The 18,179-nt window shown below is 52.9% G+C and overlaps 1 protein-coding gene across 5 annotated transcripts in view; it reads right to left on the bottom strand.

Moving 5' to 3' along the window:
* Positions 1–18,179, bottom strand: part of SMTN (smoothelin) — a 70,156-nt gene that overhangs the window by 32,851 nt on the left and 19,126 nt on the right. For 4 of the 5 annotated variants that reach the window (XM_059713617.1, XM_059713619.1, XM_014595369.3 and 1 more), the window contains exons 3-11: positions 14,037–14,197; positions 12,619–12,712; positions 11,540–11,618; positions 11,312–11,409; positions 8,075–8,177; positions 7,209–7,579; positions 4,605–4,671; positions 1,557–1,658; positions 176–868 (exon numbers count right to left, since the gene is read on the bottom strand). In XM_059713617.1, the coding sequence (XP_059569600.1) occupies positions 176–868; positions 1,557–1,658; positions 4,605–4,671; positions 7,209–7,579; positions 8,075–8,177; positions 11,312–11,409; positions 11,540–11,618; positions 12,619–12,712; positions 14,037–14,197 (1,768 nt within the window). The remainder of the gene's footprint in view (positions 1–175; positions 869–1,556; positions 1,659–4,604; positions 4,672–7,208; positions 7,580–8,074; positions 8,178–11,311; positions 11,410–11,539; positions 11,619–12,618; positions 12,713–14,036; positions 14,198–18,179) is intronic. The other variant, XM_059713620.1, reaches the window with a different exon arrangement.

The following is an 18,179-nucleotide window of genomic DNA, read 5'->3' as shown; positions in this document are numbered from 1 at the left end:
TGGAGGATCATGACTGGGGATGTACTGCACATCCTGAAGAAACAGATTCAACCTGATAGTGACCAGAAGTGGCTGCTGCTTGCTCCCAGCCCCGAGAGCCTCAAGGCTCAAACACCATCAGTCTAGCATAACTGACAGCCTTTGCTCACTGCTTGGTTACCCATGCTGCACCTACCTGCCTGCTGGCTGCCCGGTCTGCCCACAATGCAGCTGCTTGCAGGCTGGGTTCGGCCATCCTTGATCTCAATGGTGAAGCACGTTTTCATGGTGTCCTTGTCCTTGGCACTGGCCTTGGTGTCAGGGGCAGAAAGCTGGGGCTGGGCAGGGCGGCAGGGCGGCAACACAACTTGCTGGATGCTGGGCTGCTCTGAGCTGTTTGTGCTTCCCTCCGAGTTTTCAATGGACCTCCAGGGGGACGTCAGCAGGCCGCCTTGTGATTGGCCAGCCTGGCCCCTCCTCCCAGAGCTGCCCTCCTCTTTAGGGCAGACTGGGGGCCCAGTGGGATGCCTGGCAATTGCAGCTTTTTCCTCCAAAGAGGAGGTGCTCTGTTCTGCAGGGCTGATGGCTTGCTGGGCACCTGCCTTGGCTCCCGAGGGCACGGCACGGGCTGGGCTGAGTCCACATCGAACACCTGTAGGTAAGTCTACCATGTGTTGGGCATAGGCCCCATGCAAGCCCCTGGCACTCTCGGGGTGCAAGAAGTGCTGCTGTTGCTGCAGGACCCGGGAGCCTTTGCCAATGCTCTCCCACTTTTGGCTGCCTGGCCTGGGGCTGGCCAGGGAAGATGGCCCCAGAGTCTCTGAGGTGAATTTGCGGGCACGTTCCCGCACGGAGTTGGTTCTCTGGAAAGGCTGCTCCCGCAAAGGTTCTGGGAAAGGAGGCAGGTTGAGAACTTGGGCTGTTGAGCGCCACAGGCACCCAACCTGATTGGCACCAATGCAGTCTGTCCAGGAGGGGTGGCATGCCATTCCCAGCCAGACAAAGCTCTGGTCAGTGCCCTTCAGGGGAACCCTGATGACTCCAGACTATCCCAAAAAGGGAAGTGGAGTGACTGGATGAGTGGACAACCCCTCATACTGGGAGGGCAGATGCCACTCCCCATAAGTAACTGGGATGGGATTGCTGGAAGAGATAAGGGCAGGGGATGTAGAGGCATCTGTTGATTGTACAGCGTTTGCAACTGACATGTGAGAATGAGATGAGTGCAGCAGTTAAGAGAAGAGGCAAGTGGAATCAGCTATGCCATGAGGGATAGACATGCTAAGGGCTTGGCACAGTTACTAGCACCCACTATGAGATATCTGGCATTCACACCAGGGCAGACAGTAACCGTGTAAGATTTCTGGAGAGACCAATTCCAACCTCCTTCTCCTACCTCCTGACTTTGTGCCCAAGGAAGAAGTGTGAGCTAACACAGGGGGCTCTCTTTAGAGGTGTCTTGCTTCTACAGGATGAATAAGAGACAGAGGGCAATGGAAAGGGCAGAGCATAGGCTGATTAGGGGCATAGCCTGGGCAAGGTATCTTGAGTGTAGTGGCAGTTGAATGGGGTATTACCTGTGCTGCTGGCTCGGGGAGGGAAGAACAGCATGGACTGCGTGTGCTCACTTTGGCGGGTACCCAGGTGTGCAGGGGCTCCTGGTACATCATGGGTAGATGCTGGTAGTCAGAATGTTTGGGAAGAAGCAGGAGGGGGCAGTTTTTAGACATTCAGAGAGTACAGTCAAGCAACAGCCATGTTAAAACAGCAGAGGCCAGAGTCACTATAGCCTCTTTTTGGCTCAGTGCCCCAGGGCTCTTCCTCACCCCTTATGCCACACCCTCACAGAGCAAAATCCACAGCAAAGCCATATTGCTCACAGGCCGCCTTGCCCTCATGCACCAAGGCCTCAGCCATGGGCATGAGTTGAGCTAGACTGGGCCTGGGTGGGGTCCATAGCCAGCAGAGGGCACCAGTCTGCAAGCCATGCCCACACATATCTGGAGTGCACAGAAAAGGAATGCAGACGCTAGGAGCTGGGGACCCTGTATACACCACTCAGACTGAGACAATGACCTAGCCCTATGGGATGCCCTGCAAATCAGCAAACAGGGACCCACGCCCTCCCTCCATGAGTTGTCTCTAAACACTAGTTCCCCAGCCCCTCTGCCACTGACTGGCCTTACCACAAAGCTGAGGACAAAAGGGTTAGTACCAACATGCCATAGTTATATACTGAGTGAGTTTCCTGCACCAATCCCAAGCCTGCAAGGCTCAGTCCTCTGATCAGAGCTGAGAGAGGCACTTTTTCTTAGAAAGGGCAAGATACATCCACCTTCCTGAAAAGACAGCCATGATGACTGCAGGGTGGAGAATGTAGTCCCCAAGTTGTGTGCTGGTCCTCATCTGCTCTCTACATTCTGTCCATAAAATGCTGACTATCACACCCATGGTACCCCTGCCAGCCCAGGAGTTGTGGCAGCAGGGAGTATGACACTAGCATCCCAGCAGTCACCTGGCACCACAGAGCAGAGTTGGCTGCACATTGGAGGCCACCAGCCTAGGTCCATTTGAAGGCTGCTGGGTGTCCTGGGAATTGGCCCAAGTTTCATAGGGGTCCCCATCACATCAACCAGCCCATATTGGCAGCCTCAGCAGAATGGGCCACAAAAGACTGGCCTACCCTACCCTACCCTTCATCCCCTACAGGGATCTCACCACACCAGAGATAGTACCTAGGGAAGCTTCTTTCCAAGGGGCTCAGAACCAGGTTTTTACACCCTATATGGAGGCGAGCATTGACAGTGCTTACTGGATACACAAGGTGCCAAGGACTTACGTTCCTCTTCCCAGGCAGACAGTCTGTCTCTTTCATTGCCCCTGCCCAGCCTGCCCTGAGCTGGGATCTCAAAATGGGATGCTAGTCTACCCCACTAAAGCAATGCAGTGAGCAATGCTGGAAAAGGGCTAGGCATTTACTCTGCTCCTGAAAAGAGTCTTCCCTACTCCACTTCAGGGGACACCAATGGGAAGTGAGCCCTAAGAGCCAGTGCTAGAGCTGCACTTCTGGCTGCCCCTCTGAAGACTTTCAGGGAAAGGTAAAGGACCTCTACGAGGCCTAGAGCCCAGCAGCTTTGGAGAATCAGGGAGATCCCAAGACAGCCTGCTCCTGGATCTCAGCTATTCCTGTTATCTCTTTCCCCCCCCCCCCCATGCTCTGTACTGAGAATCCTAGAACCCCTGCAGCTGACCCACAGAGGACCTAGCAGAGGGTAAACAGCTGCTTGGGAAAGACCCAGAGCCTGAAGCTGTCTTGCTCAGTGGACAGGGAGCTGGATGCTGCTCCACCTGAAAGCACAGTGCGGTGCCCTCAGCTCCCCCCTGCTTGGTGTGTTGATATGCCTGTAATGACCAAGCATACAGCAGAGAGGTTGGGGACCAGGAGAGGATGGAGCAATGCTCAATTTCCTGCCTTATTGGGATAAAGAATGTAAAAGGCCAGAGTTTGCTGCAGGCAGAAATTCCCTTTCATGGCCTGACAGCAGGCAGGCGGGAGAACTTGTAAACAGTGCTCCAGCCTCTTGGCTGTGTGGAAAGATGAACCTCAGCCAGAGAGAGTGGAGGAGCAGGTTCAGGGAGAGGCCACTGACCTGACACCCAGAGCCACCCTGAGCTCCATCTCACACGGGGCAGGGGCAGAGGTGCAAAGAGTACCCTCTCCTACCACTTCATCCAGGAAAAAGCTGGACAGATTTCTAACACCCGCCCCAACCCCGCTTACATGTGTCCACCACTCCTGTCCTTGCTCTCTTGGTGTTTATTTTGGCAGGGAAGCCCACCCCATCCCACCCAGAGTGGGGGACGAGAGCGCATTTTCCACAGCCCCTCTCTGCTCTGCAACCTGCAGTTGGAGCCTAGCCACTGGTCACAGTAGACTCAGCTCATCCCAACAGCCAGATCTGAGCAATGTGGGATAAGGATCTCCCAGCACAGCCCACCGCCAGCAAGGTGGCACTGCCTCAGGGAAGGAAGCCCACAGCAGTTCATCTCATAGGGCAGAACTACTGCAAGCCCATAGTACTGCCTGGCAGCATGACTAATCTGAAGGCAGCTCTGCCGTGGGGCACCTCAGATCTAACTGCAGCCCCTAGGGCACCTCTGCAGTGACACAGCACTGCCACAAAGAGGACACTACCAGCACTACCACACCAGAACAGGCATTGCAGCAGGGACAACAATCATGCCTGGGGAGGGTGTTGTCATGAGTAGCGCCCAGCCGTACTCACACAAGCACCCCTTGCAGAAGCACTGCCATATATCTAAAAACTACCCGCAAAGAGGGGTTGAGAGCCACTCACATGAGGGCACATGGATACCAAAGAGCTCCTCTAGTGTAGCAGCTGATAGCGTCATGGGAAAAGGGCAGTACTGCAGGGCATGTCCTATGTTCAAGAAAAGGCTTATTACATGCAGGAAAATCTTTATACCACCCAGTCCATACACTAGCGATAACACCATCTACAGACAATTCCTAGCAGGAAGCACCCTAGCTACTGGGCCCTTGTAGTCTCCTGGATCTGGGCACAGTAACTGCTGGAGGGAGACAGGAAAGGACTTGCTCTTACCTGCTCGCTTCTGGTCTGTGATGCCTGCAGGTTTTTTGGACACCTGGTCTTTGATACAGATGATGAACTGGGGTGGGGAGGGGAGGAAGAAAGTGCAGTTAGTCACAGTGCTCAAATTAACAGGCTGCTTCAGAAACTGATGAACACCAGATGCTGGTGAGTTAGGTGCTGGGCAGGTCCATGCCCTTCCAAGCACAGCTTTCTGGCTAATCTGCCTTTGTACTTCTCGACCTGCATAGTGCTCTGATGAAGCCCCTCCATCCAGACACACATGGACTAACACAGCTCTGTGCTTTCCACCAGAGCCCTGCTGATGGCTCTGAATCTTGATGCCCAGCTGTCTTGCTATCCTAGCCTGGCACACACACAGCTCTAGATCTGCTGACATCCCTCACTCCTCACCTGAATCCCTCCCATGACCTTTAGGTGGCAAGTGGTGACTGCTAGACACAGGGGGCTGTGTGGTGTTGCTAAATGGGGACTGTGATGGTGCCTTTTGAACTCACTTCACTTGTGCCCTAAATTAGGGCAAGTTGCAAGGTCTCTGGCTAGCAGATGTGTGCTAACCCAGAATGCCACTTAGTGGCAAACACTCACATTGTCCTGTTTATCCCCTAAGCACAGAGGTGGGCAATTTATTTGGGCCCGCAGGAGGACACACAGGGAGTTTTGCTGAGCTGTCCTGGGCTGGGTCAGCACTCCCATCCCCCCTGCCCATGCAACAGCTTACCAAAACTCCCTATGTGGGATGGGGCTGCAGGCAGGCAGGGGAGCGATGTTTGGGAGCAGGACAGGCAGGCAAGGCTGGGATTACGAGGCAGAATCTTGGGGTTGTGACAGTGCAGGGCTGGGGCCCAGGGCAGAGCCGCAATCTGCTGCCTGCTTGTCCCTACGATGGGTCCCAGTTCCCCAGACAGGGTGGGCGGGGCTCTGCCCTGGCCCTAACCCCATGCTGTCACTGCCCCAAAATCATGGACCCAACCCCAGGTCCCTGTCCACCTGTCCACACGCCCTGCCTGCACAGCTTCTGGCAGGTCTCCATGGAGACCCCTGGATCAGAGGGCAGTGACAGCGTGGGGAAAGAACCCTGGATAGAGCCACAATCCATTCCCCACATGCTCTTGCCCACAGAACTGGCACCCAATTGCAGGGGCATGAGGGCAACAGATCACAGCTCTGCCCCAGGCCCGTGCTGTCACCACCCCAGGATCCTGGGGTCTCCCCTAGAAGTGCACTGATACATCAGTCCAATATCAGGTTGGCACCGATATAAAGAAAATTGAAAATTGGCTGTATCGGAAATCTGCCCAATGCGGCCAACAATTTGGCCGATAAATGCCTGTGTGTGTGTGCAGCCACAGCGCAGCATGCAAGCAGCGAGCACAGCCCAGCATCTTGAAGAGCTGGGTGAAGCTGATAAGGCAGTTGTGGTAGAAGGGGATGGGGGAGGATCAACATGCACCCCCCAGCAATGAGGGAGGGAGTAGAGCAGGGACAGGGGTAGACACTACCCAGCTGGGGTGGGTGGGGCAGGACGCGGAACAGAGCCATGGCTCACGGGGGAGGGCAGGGTGGCAGCTCCTGCCGCTGCATGCACCCCAGGAGGGCATGGGTGGGGGTGTGCCCTGGATCTACAGGGTAGGGTGGGTGGGCTGCAGCTGCGGGCTGGAGACGGGGCTGTGCCTCTTTTTCGTGTTAGGGCGGGCATAGCCCCCTCCCCCACAGTCCCCTTCCAGGACTGCCACCACCTACCCTGTGCCCAGCCCCCATGGAGAAGAGCCCAGCACAGCCCAGGCTCAGCCCACAGCTGCAGCCCTCCCACCCCGCCCCGTGCAGATCCAGGGGCACACACCCCCATGCCCTTCAGGGGTACACACAGAGGCAGGAGTGGCCCCCCCCAGATGAGTCGTGGCTCCGTCCTGTGCTCTGCCCCGGCTGGGAAGCGTCTACCCCTGCCCCACTCCCTCCCTCACTGAGGAGGATGTTGATCTGCACCCCATGCCCCTTCTCTCCCCCCTCCCCTTCCACCACAACAGACTTAACAGCTGCACACAGCTGTATCGGAAATCGGATCGGTATCGGTAGATATGCCTCCTTAAAATTTGGCTATCAGTACTGGCCCTCAAAATTTCTAGTCTCCCTGGCCCTGCCAGCTTGTCCTGCTTTCAGACACTGCCTGCGGCCCCATCCCAGATGCTCGGCCAAACACCTTGCCCATGCAGGTCACACCTCTGGCAGTGGGTGCAGGGCAGACAGGCCAGAGAACTTAGGCAGTGGGGCTGGGCATCTAGAAGGAGCTACCGCTACCAGGGCTGCTGGGAAATGGAGTCCAGCTGCCATGGTGCCCCAGCTCCATTGCATGTCCAGGGGCAGCAGGACTGACCAAAACACAGGACCAACTGCCACCCATGCCTGTGTTGGGCAAGACTGAGGGACTTGCCATGGGCTGGTGGACCAAATCCGGTCCATGGTCCATATTTTGCCCACTCCTGCCTAAGCATAACTCCACAAGACCTGTGGTTCTTAACAGAAGCAGCAGTAGCCAGTCATTTCTCCCTTCGTCCCACCCTCACCAGGCCATAGGCCCCTGCAGGCCCTAATTACCTGGCTGCTTTGGCTTGCAGTGCTGGACAGACTTGGGCAAGACTTCTCAACCTGGCTGTCTTCTATGGGAGCAGGTACCCCTTGCTGCTCTGGCTCTTCCTGACTGGTCTTGTCACTGACTCCTGCTGGCTGGCTGAACACCTTCCCATCCTTCCTCATGGTGGAGGAGCTCTCCAGACTCTCCTCCTTCCAGGTGGATTTGCAGGATTGCTCAGCCTCAGGCTCAGAGTCAGTGCCCTGAGAGCTGCACTTTGGACTCTCAGCTCTCTGCTGAGACTCTGGCTCCAGCTCTGGCTCCAAGGACAAGGAAGAGCTTGAGGGATGCTGGTTAGGAAGTGGATCCAGTAGTAGTAGAGTCCCTGAGGCTGTATCTGCAGAGCAGAAAACCAGCTTCTTACAGAAGAAGACCTTATGACCACTCTCCACAGCAAAGCCCTTTCCACTGAGACCCCCACTGTGGCCTCTGCCCTGTAACAATGATTCCAGTCTTCCCTGAGCAAGACTACCCACATGCTAAACTCCCTCCTGGGGACAGAGCAGCAGACAAGACTTCTGTTCCTGATCACTCCCTGCCACCTGGGAAGAATGCTTCCTATGCCAACCCAACACCTCTTGTAAGAGAAAGGGCAGGGTCATGAGGAATCCCCTGGCCCATGCTGCACTCCCCACTGCACCTGCCCATACTCCAGCACAGAACCTCAGGGGTTTGGTGTGGGGGGAGACTACTGTTGTCTACCCCATCCCCTCAGGGTTCCCACTCTACTCAGGGGGTACAACCAGGGAAGGTGTGGTTGGCCAGGGCAAGATGCTTTTATTGTTTCTTTGCCTATGGAAACTGGGCACTTGCAGGAGGCCGACAGACTCACCCTGGCCATCAGGGTTCTGGGGTTCTCTTCTCTGTTCACTGTGCAGTTCCCCGATCTGAGCTCGGATCTTCTCCTGCTCCTCCAGGTTCTCTAGTTCCTGAATCTAAGAGAGACGGATGAGGGCCAGATCAGCCAGCCAATCAGTCTATCCTCCCTACCCCAGGAGTACAGCAAGTAGGCAAAAACCACAAGCCCCCTGCTGACACTCCCTGGCCCTGAAAAGGACCTGCCAGCTCAACCCTTCTAGGAAGGAACAAAGACCCAGAGCAGCACAGCCAAATGCAAAACAGGGCCTGACAGTGCCTGATCCCCACCCAGCCCCACTAGGAAGCAACCAACCCTATGTACAGCCAGAGGCCAGAACTGATGCTACATATACCTGGGAAGACTCTTCATAGATGAAAAACACCTCCTGCACATCCAGTCCCCTCATGTCCCTTCCCCTCCCCACTACATGCTTCTCATATGTCCTACCATTCATTTGTGCATACGCTGTCCCCAAGCACTCAGACTCTGCTCATCATTCACTCACCTCTCTACATGCCCTGCCACCATGCCTCACCTCTTCATATACCCCACATCCCACTTGCCTTCCAAAGCCCGTCTTCCTACAGCCCCCTCAACTCCTGACTGTCCCCAGGCCCAAAACCCTCTAGAGATGGGGGGTGGGGGGGTGGAAGAAGACAAGAGAGGGACAGCAACCTGTTAGAAGACCACAAGGGCTCTGGCTACTGATAGAAATAGTCTGTGTGAACCTAGGTGCTCCCAAGTGGCTCCAATGCCAGAAAGGATGATAAAAGGGCCTGTGGTATCCACATCCCTCTGGGGCTGAGTGCCCTGCTGTCACACCCACACTAGTGGAGGACACATGCACCCACCCACCATAGTAGGGGGGACACTGCATGCACGTATACATACACCAAACTCTGTGCCAAGGACAGCCTGGGTTCCTGGTGTTGGAACACTGTTTTTTTCCCCAAAGACTCTAAGAAATTTGCTGCTGGGGCATGTGTTCCCTTCACAACAGGTCCTCAAACAGAACTGCTGATATAGAGATTTGCATACTTGCTCTCCTGCCACTCACCAGGCCCCTTTCTTCTATGCCCCTGCCTACCCAGCCCAACACTGATCCCTCTCATGGTCCCACAGAACAGAGAAGTCCAAACACCTGTGGTACCTGGAAAGACAGACAGGCGCAAGCCTCTCACTGGACATTGGAAATGTATAGACACAAAAGGCCCAGCACTATGTCACTGATAGGTGGCTGCCATTCATCTAAATGGAAGCAAGAATGGGTCCCTAGCAGTAGTTTATCCTGATGTACTCAGGCCTTTGCACTAGGGTAGTAGGCAGCTCTCCTGCATAGGGTCCCGGGGAGCAGCTTCCTTTCGGCCCCCCGTGTTCTCAGGCCCTCCCATTTGCCTGATACAGCAGCAGCAGCCACCAAGAAGGACAGAATCTACAGGATATTGCGGCCTCCACCAACAGCTGACCACCTGGCAGAATAGTTAACACCTCTTACTGAGCAGTAGTAGTGGCCCCTGTACCTGGGGAAGGGGCAGAAGAGCAGCTGCATCTTGGCAGAGCTCTGGACTAGATGATCTCCGGAGGTCCCTTCCAGCCTTACTTCTCTATAAAGTCTATGGAATTCATGCCAAGCAGCCTCCAGGCCTGGGTCAGTGTTAGGGCTTCTCTCCTGGTTTTCCACATTTGTTCCCTTTGCCTCTCTGCCAGTGGAGCCGTGCTATGTTGAGCAATCAGCCACTGTGCTCATAGCAAGTACTTCACAAACACCAGGAAACAGCTGTGTATTATCACTCCACTACAGCCTTTCCCCAAGGGCAGAGGCCATGCAAAGATGCAGATGACAGCAAAGCAACAGCTGGGGAAAGCTCTTCTCAAAACTAACAGGGAGCCACAGAGATATGTGTCCAGCCCTTCCAATTTGACATAGCTATGGCCAAGACACAGACCCTTTGGGGGCTAAAGAAAGTCACAGCCACTTTTCAAAGGTGTTTGCCTTGGTGCCACCAATTTAAAAAATCAGTTTTATACAATATCACTAAAGCCTGTACAGTTCTGCCTGGTCTAACAGACCCTGTTTTTCAGCCTAGTACCCAATCTAGTTTGTTCAGAGCTGGGTGGGTGTCTCTGTATTATGCCAGGTATACATGTCCTGCATGCCACCCAACATTGTTATCAGTGATGTGGAAGTAAATATAAAATAACTGCTAATCAAATGTGTAGCTGACCCAGAGACTGGTGGAACGGTAAATGATGATGAGGATAGGGCAGTCATACAGAGCAATCTGGATCACCTGACAAGCTGAGCTTATTCAAACAATATATATTTCAATGCAAAGTTTTACATCTAGGAACAAGGCATGTGGGTCAGACTTGCAGAAGGAAGGGACGGGATCCTAGAATGCAGAGACTCAGAACAGAATCTGGGGGTCAGAGTAGACAAACAATTCAGCCTATGCCACAGATGCATGCTATACCTCTGTCTTGACATGAGTACCCAAGGCAGGATCAAAACCGCCACCTCATCTCCTGACCCAAGGGTCACCAGTGACTCACAGGGAGAACCAGACATATTCACCAATACTCAGAAATGTCATGTAGGGAGACAAGATGACTGTGCAGAACCCATTCCTCCCCACTCACTTCCCCAATGCCCTGTAGCCTTGTGCCCCTGACAACAACAGTCCCTCCAGGGACAATGGTGGACATAGCCGGGAAGGCTATTATGGTAGAAGGGTACAGAAGTCCATAGCAGCAATCTCTTCCCTGGAGTGCAGGGGCCTCTAGTGGTCAGCCTGGGCACTGCCTCCAGTGTATAACTGACTCTAGGGCAGGGGTGGCCAAAATGGTGGAGAGAAGTGAAGGCCCTCTAAGGATGGGTAAATCCCCTTGCCATGTATAGATCCCTGTCCTGTCACCAGGACACATGCAGATCCCTGTACCCCAGAAGGAGCCTCGGTGGCTTCACTACTTACTAAAACAACCCCCCAGTTCTTCCCACTCACCACAGAGCCCTCCCCCCATGCTGCTGGGCTCCCCAAATTCTCAAAGCAGATGACCTTACACTGCAAGGTGCACCCCATTCATTAGATAACTCTCAACTGCAGTATCCCACCCCGCTCCTGACAATGCCCCCCCAACCCTACTGGAGTTCCACATCACTCTCTGAGCCCCCTTCACCATACTGGGGTCCAGCCCCTCCTCCTCACTCACCACAGAGTAGCCCCCATCTGCACTCTCTTTCCCCTTGGCACCCAGCAGCTCATCATCACCTCTCCGGCTGCTGTACACCTGCCCTGCCAAGGCTGCAGCTGAAAGGAAGCAAAGAAGGCGTCAGTTAACAAGGAGTTGCTTCTCCACTGCATCCCCTGGAGAGGAGAAGCATCTGGTTCAGCCTGTCCTGGGAACTGGGACAGTGGTTTTGCGCACACAGTGCTATACCCTCAATCTCCTCAGCCCGCAGCTTCCGGATAGCAGCCCGAATCAGCTTGCGCTCTTCATACTCGCCAGCTCCTCGCAACTATGGGAGAAAAGGACTCATGAGTGATGCATTTGCACATCCAAGGGTTTGAGCTTACCACCCCACAGAAGAACAAGAACATCAGTGCAAGGCCCAGTTCCTGCCAACATGCCCCCTCCCACATAGGCCAGGGTTCAGAAGCTCTCCAGACCCTGGTGCTGACAGTTATATCAGTCATTCTCAGTGCAGGCCCCATGGATCTTTTGTGCTGCTCTGTGCATGGGTGTTAGACTACCCTGTTGGGCCTAGACAGAACAGAGCACAAACCAATGGTTACAACATACAGCTGGGGGCCATAACTCTTAGGTTCTATTCATGGCACTAGCACAGGCTGCCTGTGGTGCTTGGGGGCATTACCCTGCCATGCCAATGGGGTCCATGGTGCATGGCAAGGCAGAGTGAGTAGTATGAGCTACATGGTGCATCCCACACTGTGATTTAGCCTTGCCCTTTGGTAAATGGACATTATCCTGGTGTGCAGAAGAGAAAGAAGCACAAAAAAGAGAAGGGATTTGACATGCCAAAGCTCACACAGGATTCAGTGGCACAGCTGGGAGCACAGCACAGAGTTCCCTCTCCCACTGCCACACACAGCTTAGAGGCCACTCTGTAAATGGAAAGGAGAAGGAGTTTCATAGTTTCATAGTAGCTAGGGTCAGGAGGGACCTGAATAGATCATCTAGCCTGACCCCCTGCCACAGGCAGGAATTAATGGTGGGTTCACAAGACCCCAGACAGGTGATCATCCAACCTCCTGTTGAATATGCCCAAGGTAGGGGCGAGGACCACTTCCCTGGGAAGTTGGTTCCAGATTTTGGCCACCCTAACTGTAAAATATTGCCTTCAGTGGTTAAAGCTGAACTGGATAGCATGGTAGTTTGCACTGGGCCTTCTAACTCTATCCCAGGCCTAGTCCAGGACTTCCTCCTAGCATTGATTCAGAACAGGGTTAATCCCCCCCTAGCAGGGCAGCACTGATGCTTTCAGGAGAGCAACTCACCAAGGCTGTCAGCTCCTCCAGATCTGTGATGGATTCAAGCTTCCTTGACAACAGAGCCAGGGATTTCTGCTGCTCCTCTTCTAGCTGCTGAGACCTGAATGAGGAACAGGGGCCAGGAAGCAGTTTAGCAAGGAACTAAACTGGGTGCTCAGGCTGCTGGTTGGGGATGAGTATGTGACCTTCCTTCCAATGAACAATACACCACCACCCCGAGTACCAGAAATTCACTCTCTTGTGCCACCTGAGGTATGTGAGGCCAGGGTGTGGCAGGGCACTTGATATGTGCGGCAACTGAAGAGATCAGGCAGCTTGCTGAGCTACTGGCAGGTGGGAGTCAGGCCGTATTTGCAGAGTCAGCTGACCCAGGGGTCAGCAGATGAGGCTAGGTCTGATCAAGGGAATCACCTGTTTGGAGGAGGGCTGGGTGTAGACAGGGTATAAGCCCAGACTCTGAGAGTAGGGCTAGCAGTAACATCTTGGGAGCTGGTGTAGGAACATCAGCCAGCTGGAAGAATAACATCTGAAACAGTTGGGAGGTTTGGGTAGGAACTAAGGGGATGGAGGAGGTTCCTGAGGGACCCAGTGTGAGGGGAGGGCCAGAGCCCTGTGAAGGGGGCTGAGTGCTTGGGGTCTAGTAAAAGGCCAGATGAACCCAGAGAGAGAGGGGCCGAATGCACAGGGGTTGAGGAAGAGGTCAGGCAAGCCCTGGAAGAGGGGCTGAGAGTCTGTACGGGTCCAGCAGCCCAGCGAGTGGCTGGGAAAGTGAAGAACTAAAAGGATCCAGGACAAGGGACCAACAAAGGAGCTGGTAGCCCGGAGAGGGGTCAGAAGGGATACAGAGGGGCCTGGTAGTCTAGGAAGCAGTTGTGAGACAGGGGACTGAGGGCCCACAGAGGGGCTGGAGGAGAGACCAAGGGGTATGGAACCCGAAGAAGAGGCTGTGCAATGAGGCCGAGTGGTCTAAAGACCCAGAGTGGGGCTGAGAGAGGCCAAGGGGTCTGAAGGCCTGGTCTGGGGCTGTATCTGGGTGGTCACTGTATTAAGACCAGGGCAGCCTCCAGCACTCTTTATATCAACTAACACCAAGGCGAAGCAGGTGAGAGCTGGGCAGACTTCCCACAGAGCAGAGTATCTCAATTTTTTTGGGTACCCTGTGACATAGGGAATAGCCAATACCCATTTCCTGGTATCATGCTGTATTTCTACTAAGCCCTGTGGCAGCTGGACCTGCAGCACAGAGCCACACTACAGCATGGGAGCTCCTGGGAAGCCACACAAGTACCATGAGAGGAGAAATTGAAATCTAAGAAGAAAGAGGAAGCCAGCATCCAGGTCCCTCTCAGGGTGAGGAAAACCTATTGCCCAAATAATAGGTGGCAGGACCTTGTGCCCCAAAGACACCATGTGCCCACACTCACCGCAGCCAGTTCTCCTTGTTCTCCTGTCGGTGGCTGCCACGTTCAGATCGGAAGCGCTTGGATGCCAACGTCCCTTCATCCTGTTCCAGCTGCTGCCGCCGCAGCTCCCGAATGGCAGAGCGGATCTGGCGCCGTTCAGCAAGGTCCAGCGTGGCCTCCAGCTGGGCAGTAAAACAGAACAAGGGGGGGGGTTCACACAGGGACTGACAGAGATGCCTATTTATCCTGGCCCCACCCATCAGAGAGCTCTGCTCTGTACTGTATGTACTGCGCTCCCCCACCCCACATGCCAGCCTGTGTCCGCCTGCACTCAGCACAATGAAGTTGTTTGTCCTGCTCTGTTATCTGTATGGCAGCATCACAGCACACACTGCTTGGCACTATCCTCTTAGCCACTAAGCCTGTCCCCCAAACCTCCAGGCATGCAGCCGTTTGACACCCACACAGTACAGCAGAGGATGCACATTGACAACCCAAGGGCTTCAAAAGGTGGCCTCATTTGAATGCGTGCTCCACCCTGGAGCAGGCACTAGGGCCTGGGTGAGAAGGTACTGTAGACTTTTCCTAGCCCTGCAGCTAGCAGAGCCAAGGCATATAATGGAAGGAACAAACTATAAAGCAGGACTTTACTACACACCCACAGGAAACCCATCTCACACAGTTTCATGTCACATTATAGGACTTGCTGCCTTGCCAAAACAGGCCTAAGAGATGTAGGACACAAAGAAAGCAGGCAGTGAGCCCCAATGCAGAGTAAACATGGCCTGTCTCTCCTGGTTAGGAGTGGAAGCCCAGGACTAGCTGCTTTGACAGTGGAAGAAGACAAGAGTTAGGACAACTAGGGACAGAGAGGCTGAAAGGACTGTGATGGGCTGGGGCTGACAGATCACACAGCCTTTGCCTCCCTGAAGCCAGAGGGGCCCTAGCCCTGCAGCAGTTGAAAGGAGAAGCTGGAGCTACTGGGATCCAACTATCCAGGAAGTATATGTGTAGGGGTAGAGGCAGGGGAAATCTTTTCCTGCTGGATGCAACAGCAGCAAAACATCAGCTCCTCACATTCCTGGGCCTCTGTTGCAGTTCTCTATTCCTCACCTGAGGGAGAAAGGACTTAGATAGCCTGTGATTTGAAGCCAGGATGCCCAGAGAAGATAAGGGGTAGGAGGATAGTACCCAGAACAGCACTCAAGAACTGGGCATGGGTTCCTTCCTATGACTGCACACCTGAAGGTGTGGAGCCATGAGCAGATTGCCACAGCCCAGGACCATAAATATCTTAAAATAAATTGCAAGATCACAGGAAGATAAGGATAGGAAATGACAATGTGAAAAGGGTAGAGAAATTTAAATATTTAGGAACAATAGTTGCTGAGGATAATCAAATAACTGAAGAAATTAAGGCAAGAATTTACAGTGCTAATATATGCCTGTTGAGCCTCAATAAAATGTCATCAAGGAAAATCTAAAAAAACCTTAGAATCCAGATTTATAGCTCAATTGTTCACCCTGTCCTTTTACATGGATGTAAATCCTGGGCCTTGACAAAGGCAAATGAAAAAAAAAGCGGGAAGTATTTGAAAACAAAGTGCCAAATAAAATATTTGGTGCAGTACAAGAAAATGGAGTTTGGAAGAGAAGACATAATCGAGAGCTTGCAGATCTTTACAAAAGGTCTGATGTCCTGAACAAGATAAAAGCGACAGGGTATACTGTAACAGAGAAAACTTGTGAGACAGATTTTAAAATCTGAGGTGGAATGTATCAGACCTTGAGGTAAACCAAAGCAATGATGGGAAGATAACATAAAAACTTATCTGGAAGGGATAGGCAAAGATGCAACATGACAAAAGGAAACAGAGAGCGACAAGAGAGCGAGTGAGGACCCTACTACACATTTAAATTAAAGCTGGATAGAAACCAGCTATAGAGTTGTTATATATTTTCAAGCACTAGCTTTATATCTGGTTGGCCCTTTTTATAGCTGCATAGTCATTTTTATTGTGTGATAATTACTTTGCACATGGGGCTGATCTAAATTTATTGTGTGACTGACTATTTAATTGTGTAATATATGTAATATGTAGCAGGGGCTAAGTGTCAGGCAGAAGGAGACATTATTGGGTTGGGCACCCAAGGCATTGTCAGCCTGTAATAGAGAAATCAACTACTCTGTTGAAAAGGTATCTGAGAAAAATGACTTAGCCAGAGGAATCATCGTGTCCCAGGGGAAGATATTGCTTCCCCCCCACCACTTGATGCATTATTTAAGCCCTCGCCCCATAGACTTACCTGCAGGGAGCTGCTCTCCATGCTACCTGGCTGCCACGGGCATGTGTGCACGTGCACATGCACTTGGTGCCTCTCACTCCTCCAGCACCAAACAGCCCCCTGAAGGCTGGAACTCCACCAGCCTGCAAGGGGAAACCTGTGGTTTCCAACGTTTTTCTCCTTTAAAGGAGAAAATCCATGTTTCTCCACAGCAAATGGAAAACCCAGATACCTGTTTATTAGTATGCACAGAGTTAATGTATGGTGAAACAAAGCAGCATCTATTTTTTCAAAAATGCATGCAAAATATGATCCATTTATAAACTTTGTTCACAACCATTTCATATATTCTTGCAGCCCACTTGTGGGTCACAACCTACAGGTTGAGAAACACTGTCCTAACTGATTGTCTATGGAAAGAGTGATCTCCAGGTGAGTGATATTTCAGGCTAGCCCGTTGTACAGAAAGGGGGACTTAACATTTCTTCCACACCACAAAGGGGAAGCCATATAGGGCTGGCAAAGATTTCCCTGCTACATACGTGAGGTCCAGTATAAGGTCAGTGGAACTGAGATTTACAGGAATAAGAAGTTATCACAGGGCAAAGCTTGAACTCTTCCTTGGAACAAGCACCAGGCCAGTGGGGAGATTATTCAGGTCTCTGGGGACACTCTGTAGATAGGTTTATGCAGGCCCAGGCCTGGGGTCTAATGAACTCAAGGAAGCGGTCAGCTGATTTTGCAGGCAGATCTCAGGGGCAGCTGCCATTTTCATCTGGTGAGCAAGGCGGGTCCCCCACCATGCCTCTGATCTGGTGAGGGACCTGGGCAGTCCCGCCCCTCCCCTCAGATTACCAGATACCCCAAAACCACAGCTTAATTATCCTGATTAAACCTGGGGAAGCCATTAATCCATGTACTAAGTGTGGATTAATGGCTTCCAGAGTTTAATCAGGGTAATTAAGCCACAGTTTAAGGCCATCCCCATGGTCCTGGGCTGACTGTGGCAGGCAGCCAGAAGGCTGCAAGCAGCTGCACCAGGGTCTGCAGAGCCCTGGCATGGACCATTGCTGACAGTGGATGTACACACACAAGTCATACCAGGGCTCCACAGACCCCAGTGCAGCCACCTGCAGCCTTCTGGCTGCCTACCACAACCAGCCCACAACCACAGTCCAACTGCCTGTGCAGCCTCTCCACCCTGCCCCCCCCAAACTCCCTGACCTCGTCCCAAGCCTGCAGGGTTTCTCACCTTTTTCTCTGCATTTTTTTTTTTTCAGCAAGCCTGCCATTTTTTTTACAGAGCCCACTTGAATTCAGTTTCCACAAAAAACACACAATCTTGAATTCGATATGTCCCTAAGCATGAATCCTACGCTTTGGATCAGGGCAGCCCACAGAGACAGAGGTCCATGGGTAGGAGGCCAGGCTTGCTCTGAGAACTGGGAAGTGAGAGCAGTACAAGTAATCGTCATGAGCTTTTCTCCAGCTGCAGAACGTCAAGGTTGACCTCACATCAACCTGCAGCAAAGGAACCCTTGGCTCCAGCTGCTGCATGGCTATTTCTCACGGAATTTGTTAAAAATAAACTATATGACCCAAAACAGCTTCTGCTGGGGATAATGCCTTCAAAGGCTGGGAGCATCAATTCCAACCCCCAGCCTGGGCACCTAGTTTCCCCATAAGAAAGCCCCTCAATCTTCCCCACGGGGACAGCGCTGGCCCACTAACACAGGGCACCAGTCCTATCCTCCTCAGCTGAGGGATTGGGGTATGGCTGTATTAATGTCTCAAGTTTCCTGTAGCCTGGGAAAGTCCTAGCTCTGTGCACGTAGGCAGGAAGGGACATGCAGTGGAGCGTTATAGCCCTCCTTTAAC

The sequence above is a fragment of the Alligator mississippiensis genome, chromosome 10 (assembly GCF_030867095.1).
Source record: "Alligator mississippiensis isolate rAllMis1 chromosome 10, rAllMis1, whole genome shotgun sequence".
Lineage (NCBI taxonomy): Eukaryota > Metazoa > Chordata > Crocodylia > Alligatoridae > Alligator > Alligator mississippiensis.
The sequence above is the reverse complement of the archived record's forward strand: the minus strand, read 5'-3'. Positions and strand labels throughout refer to the sequence as shown.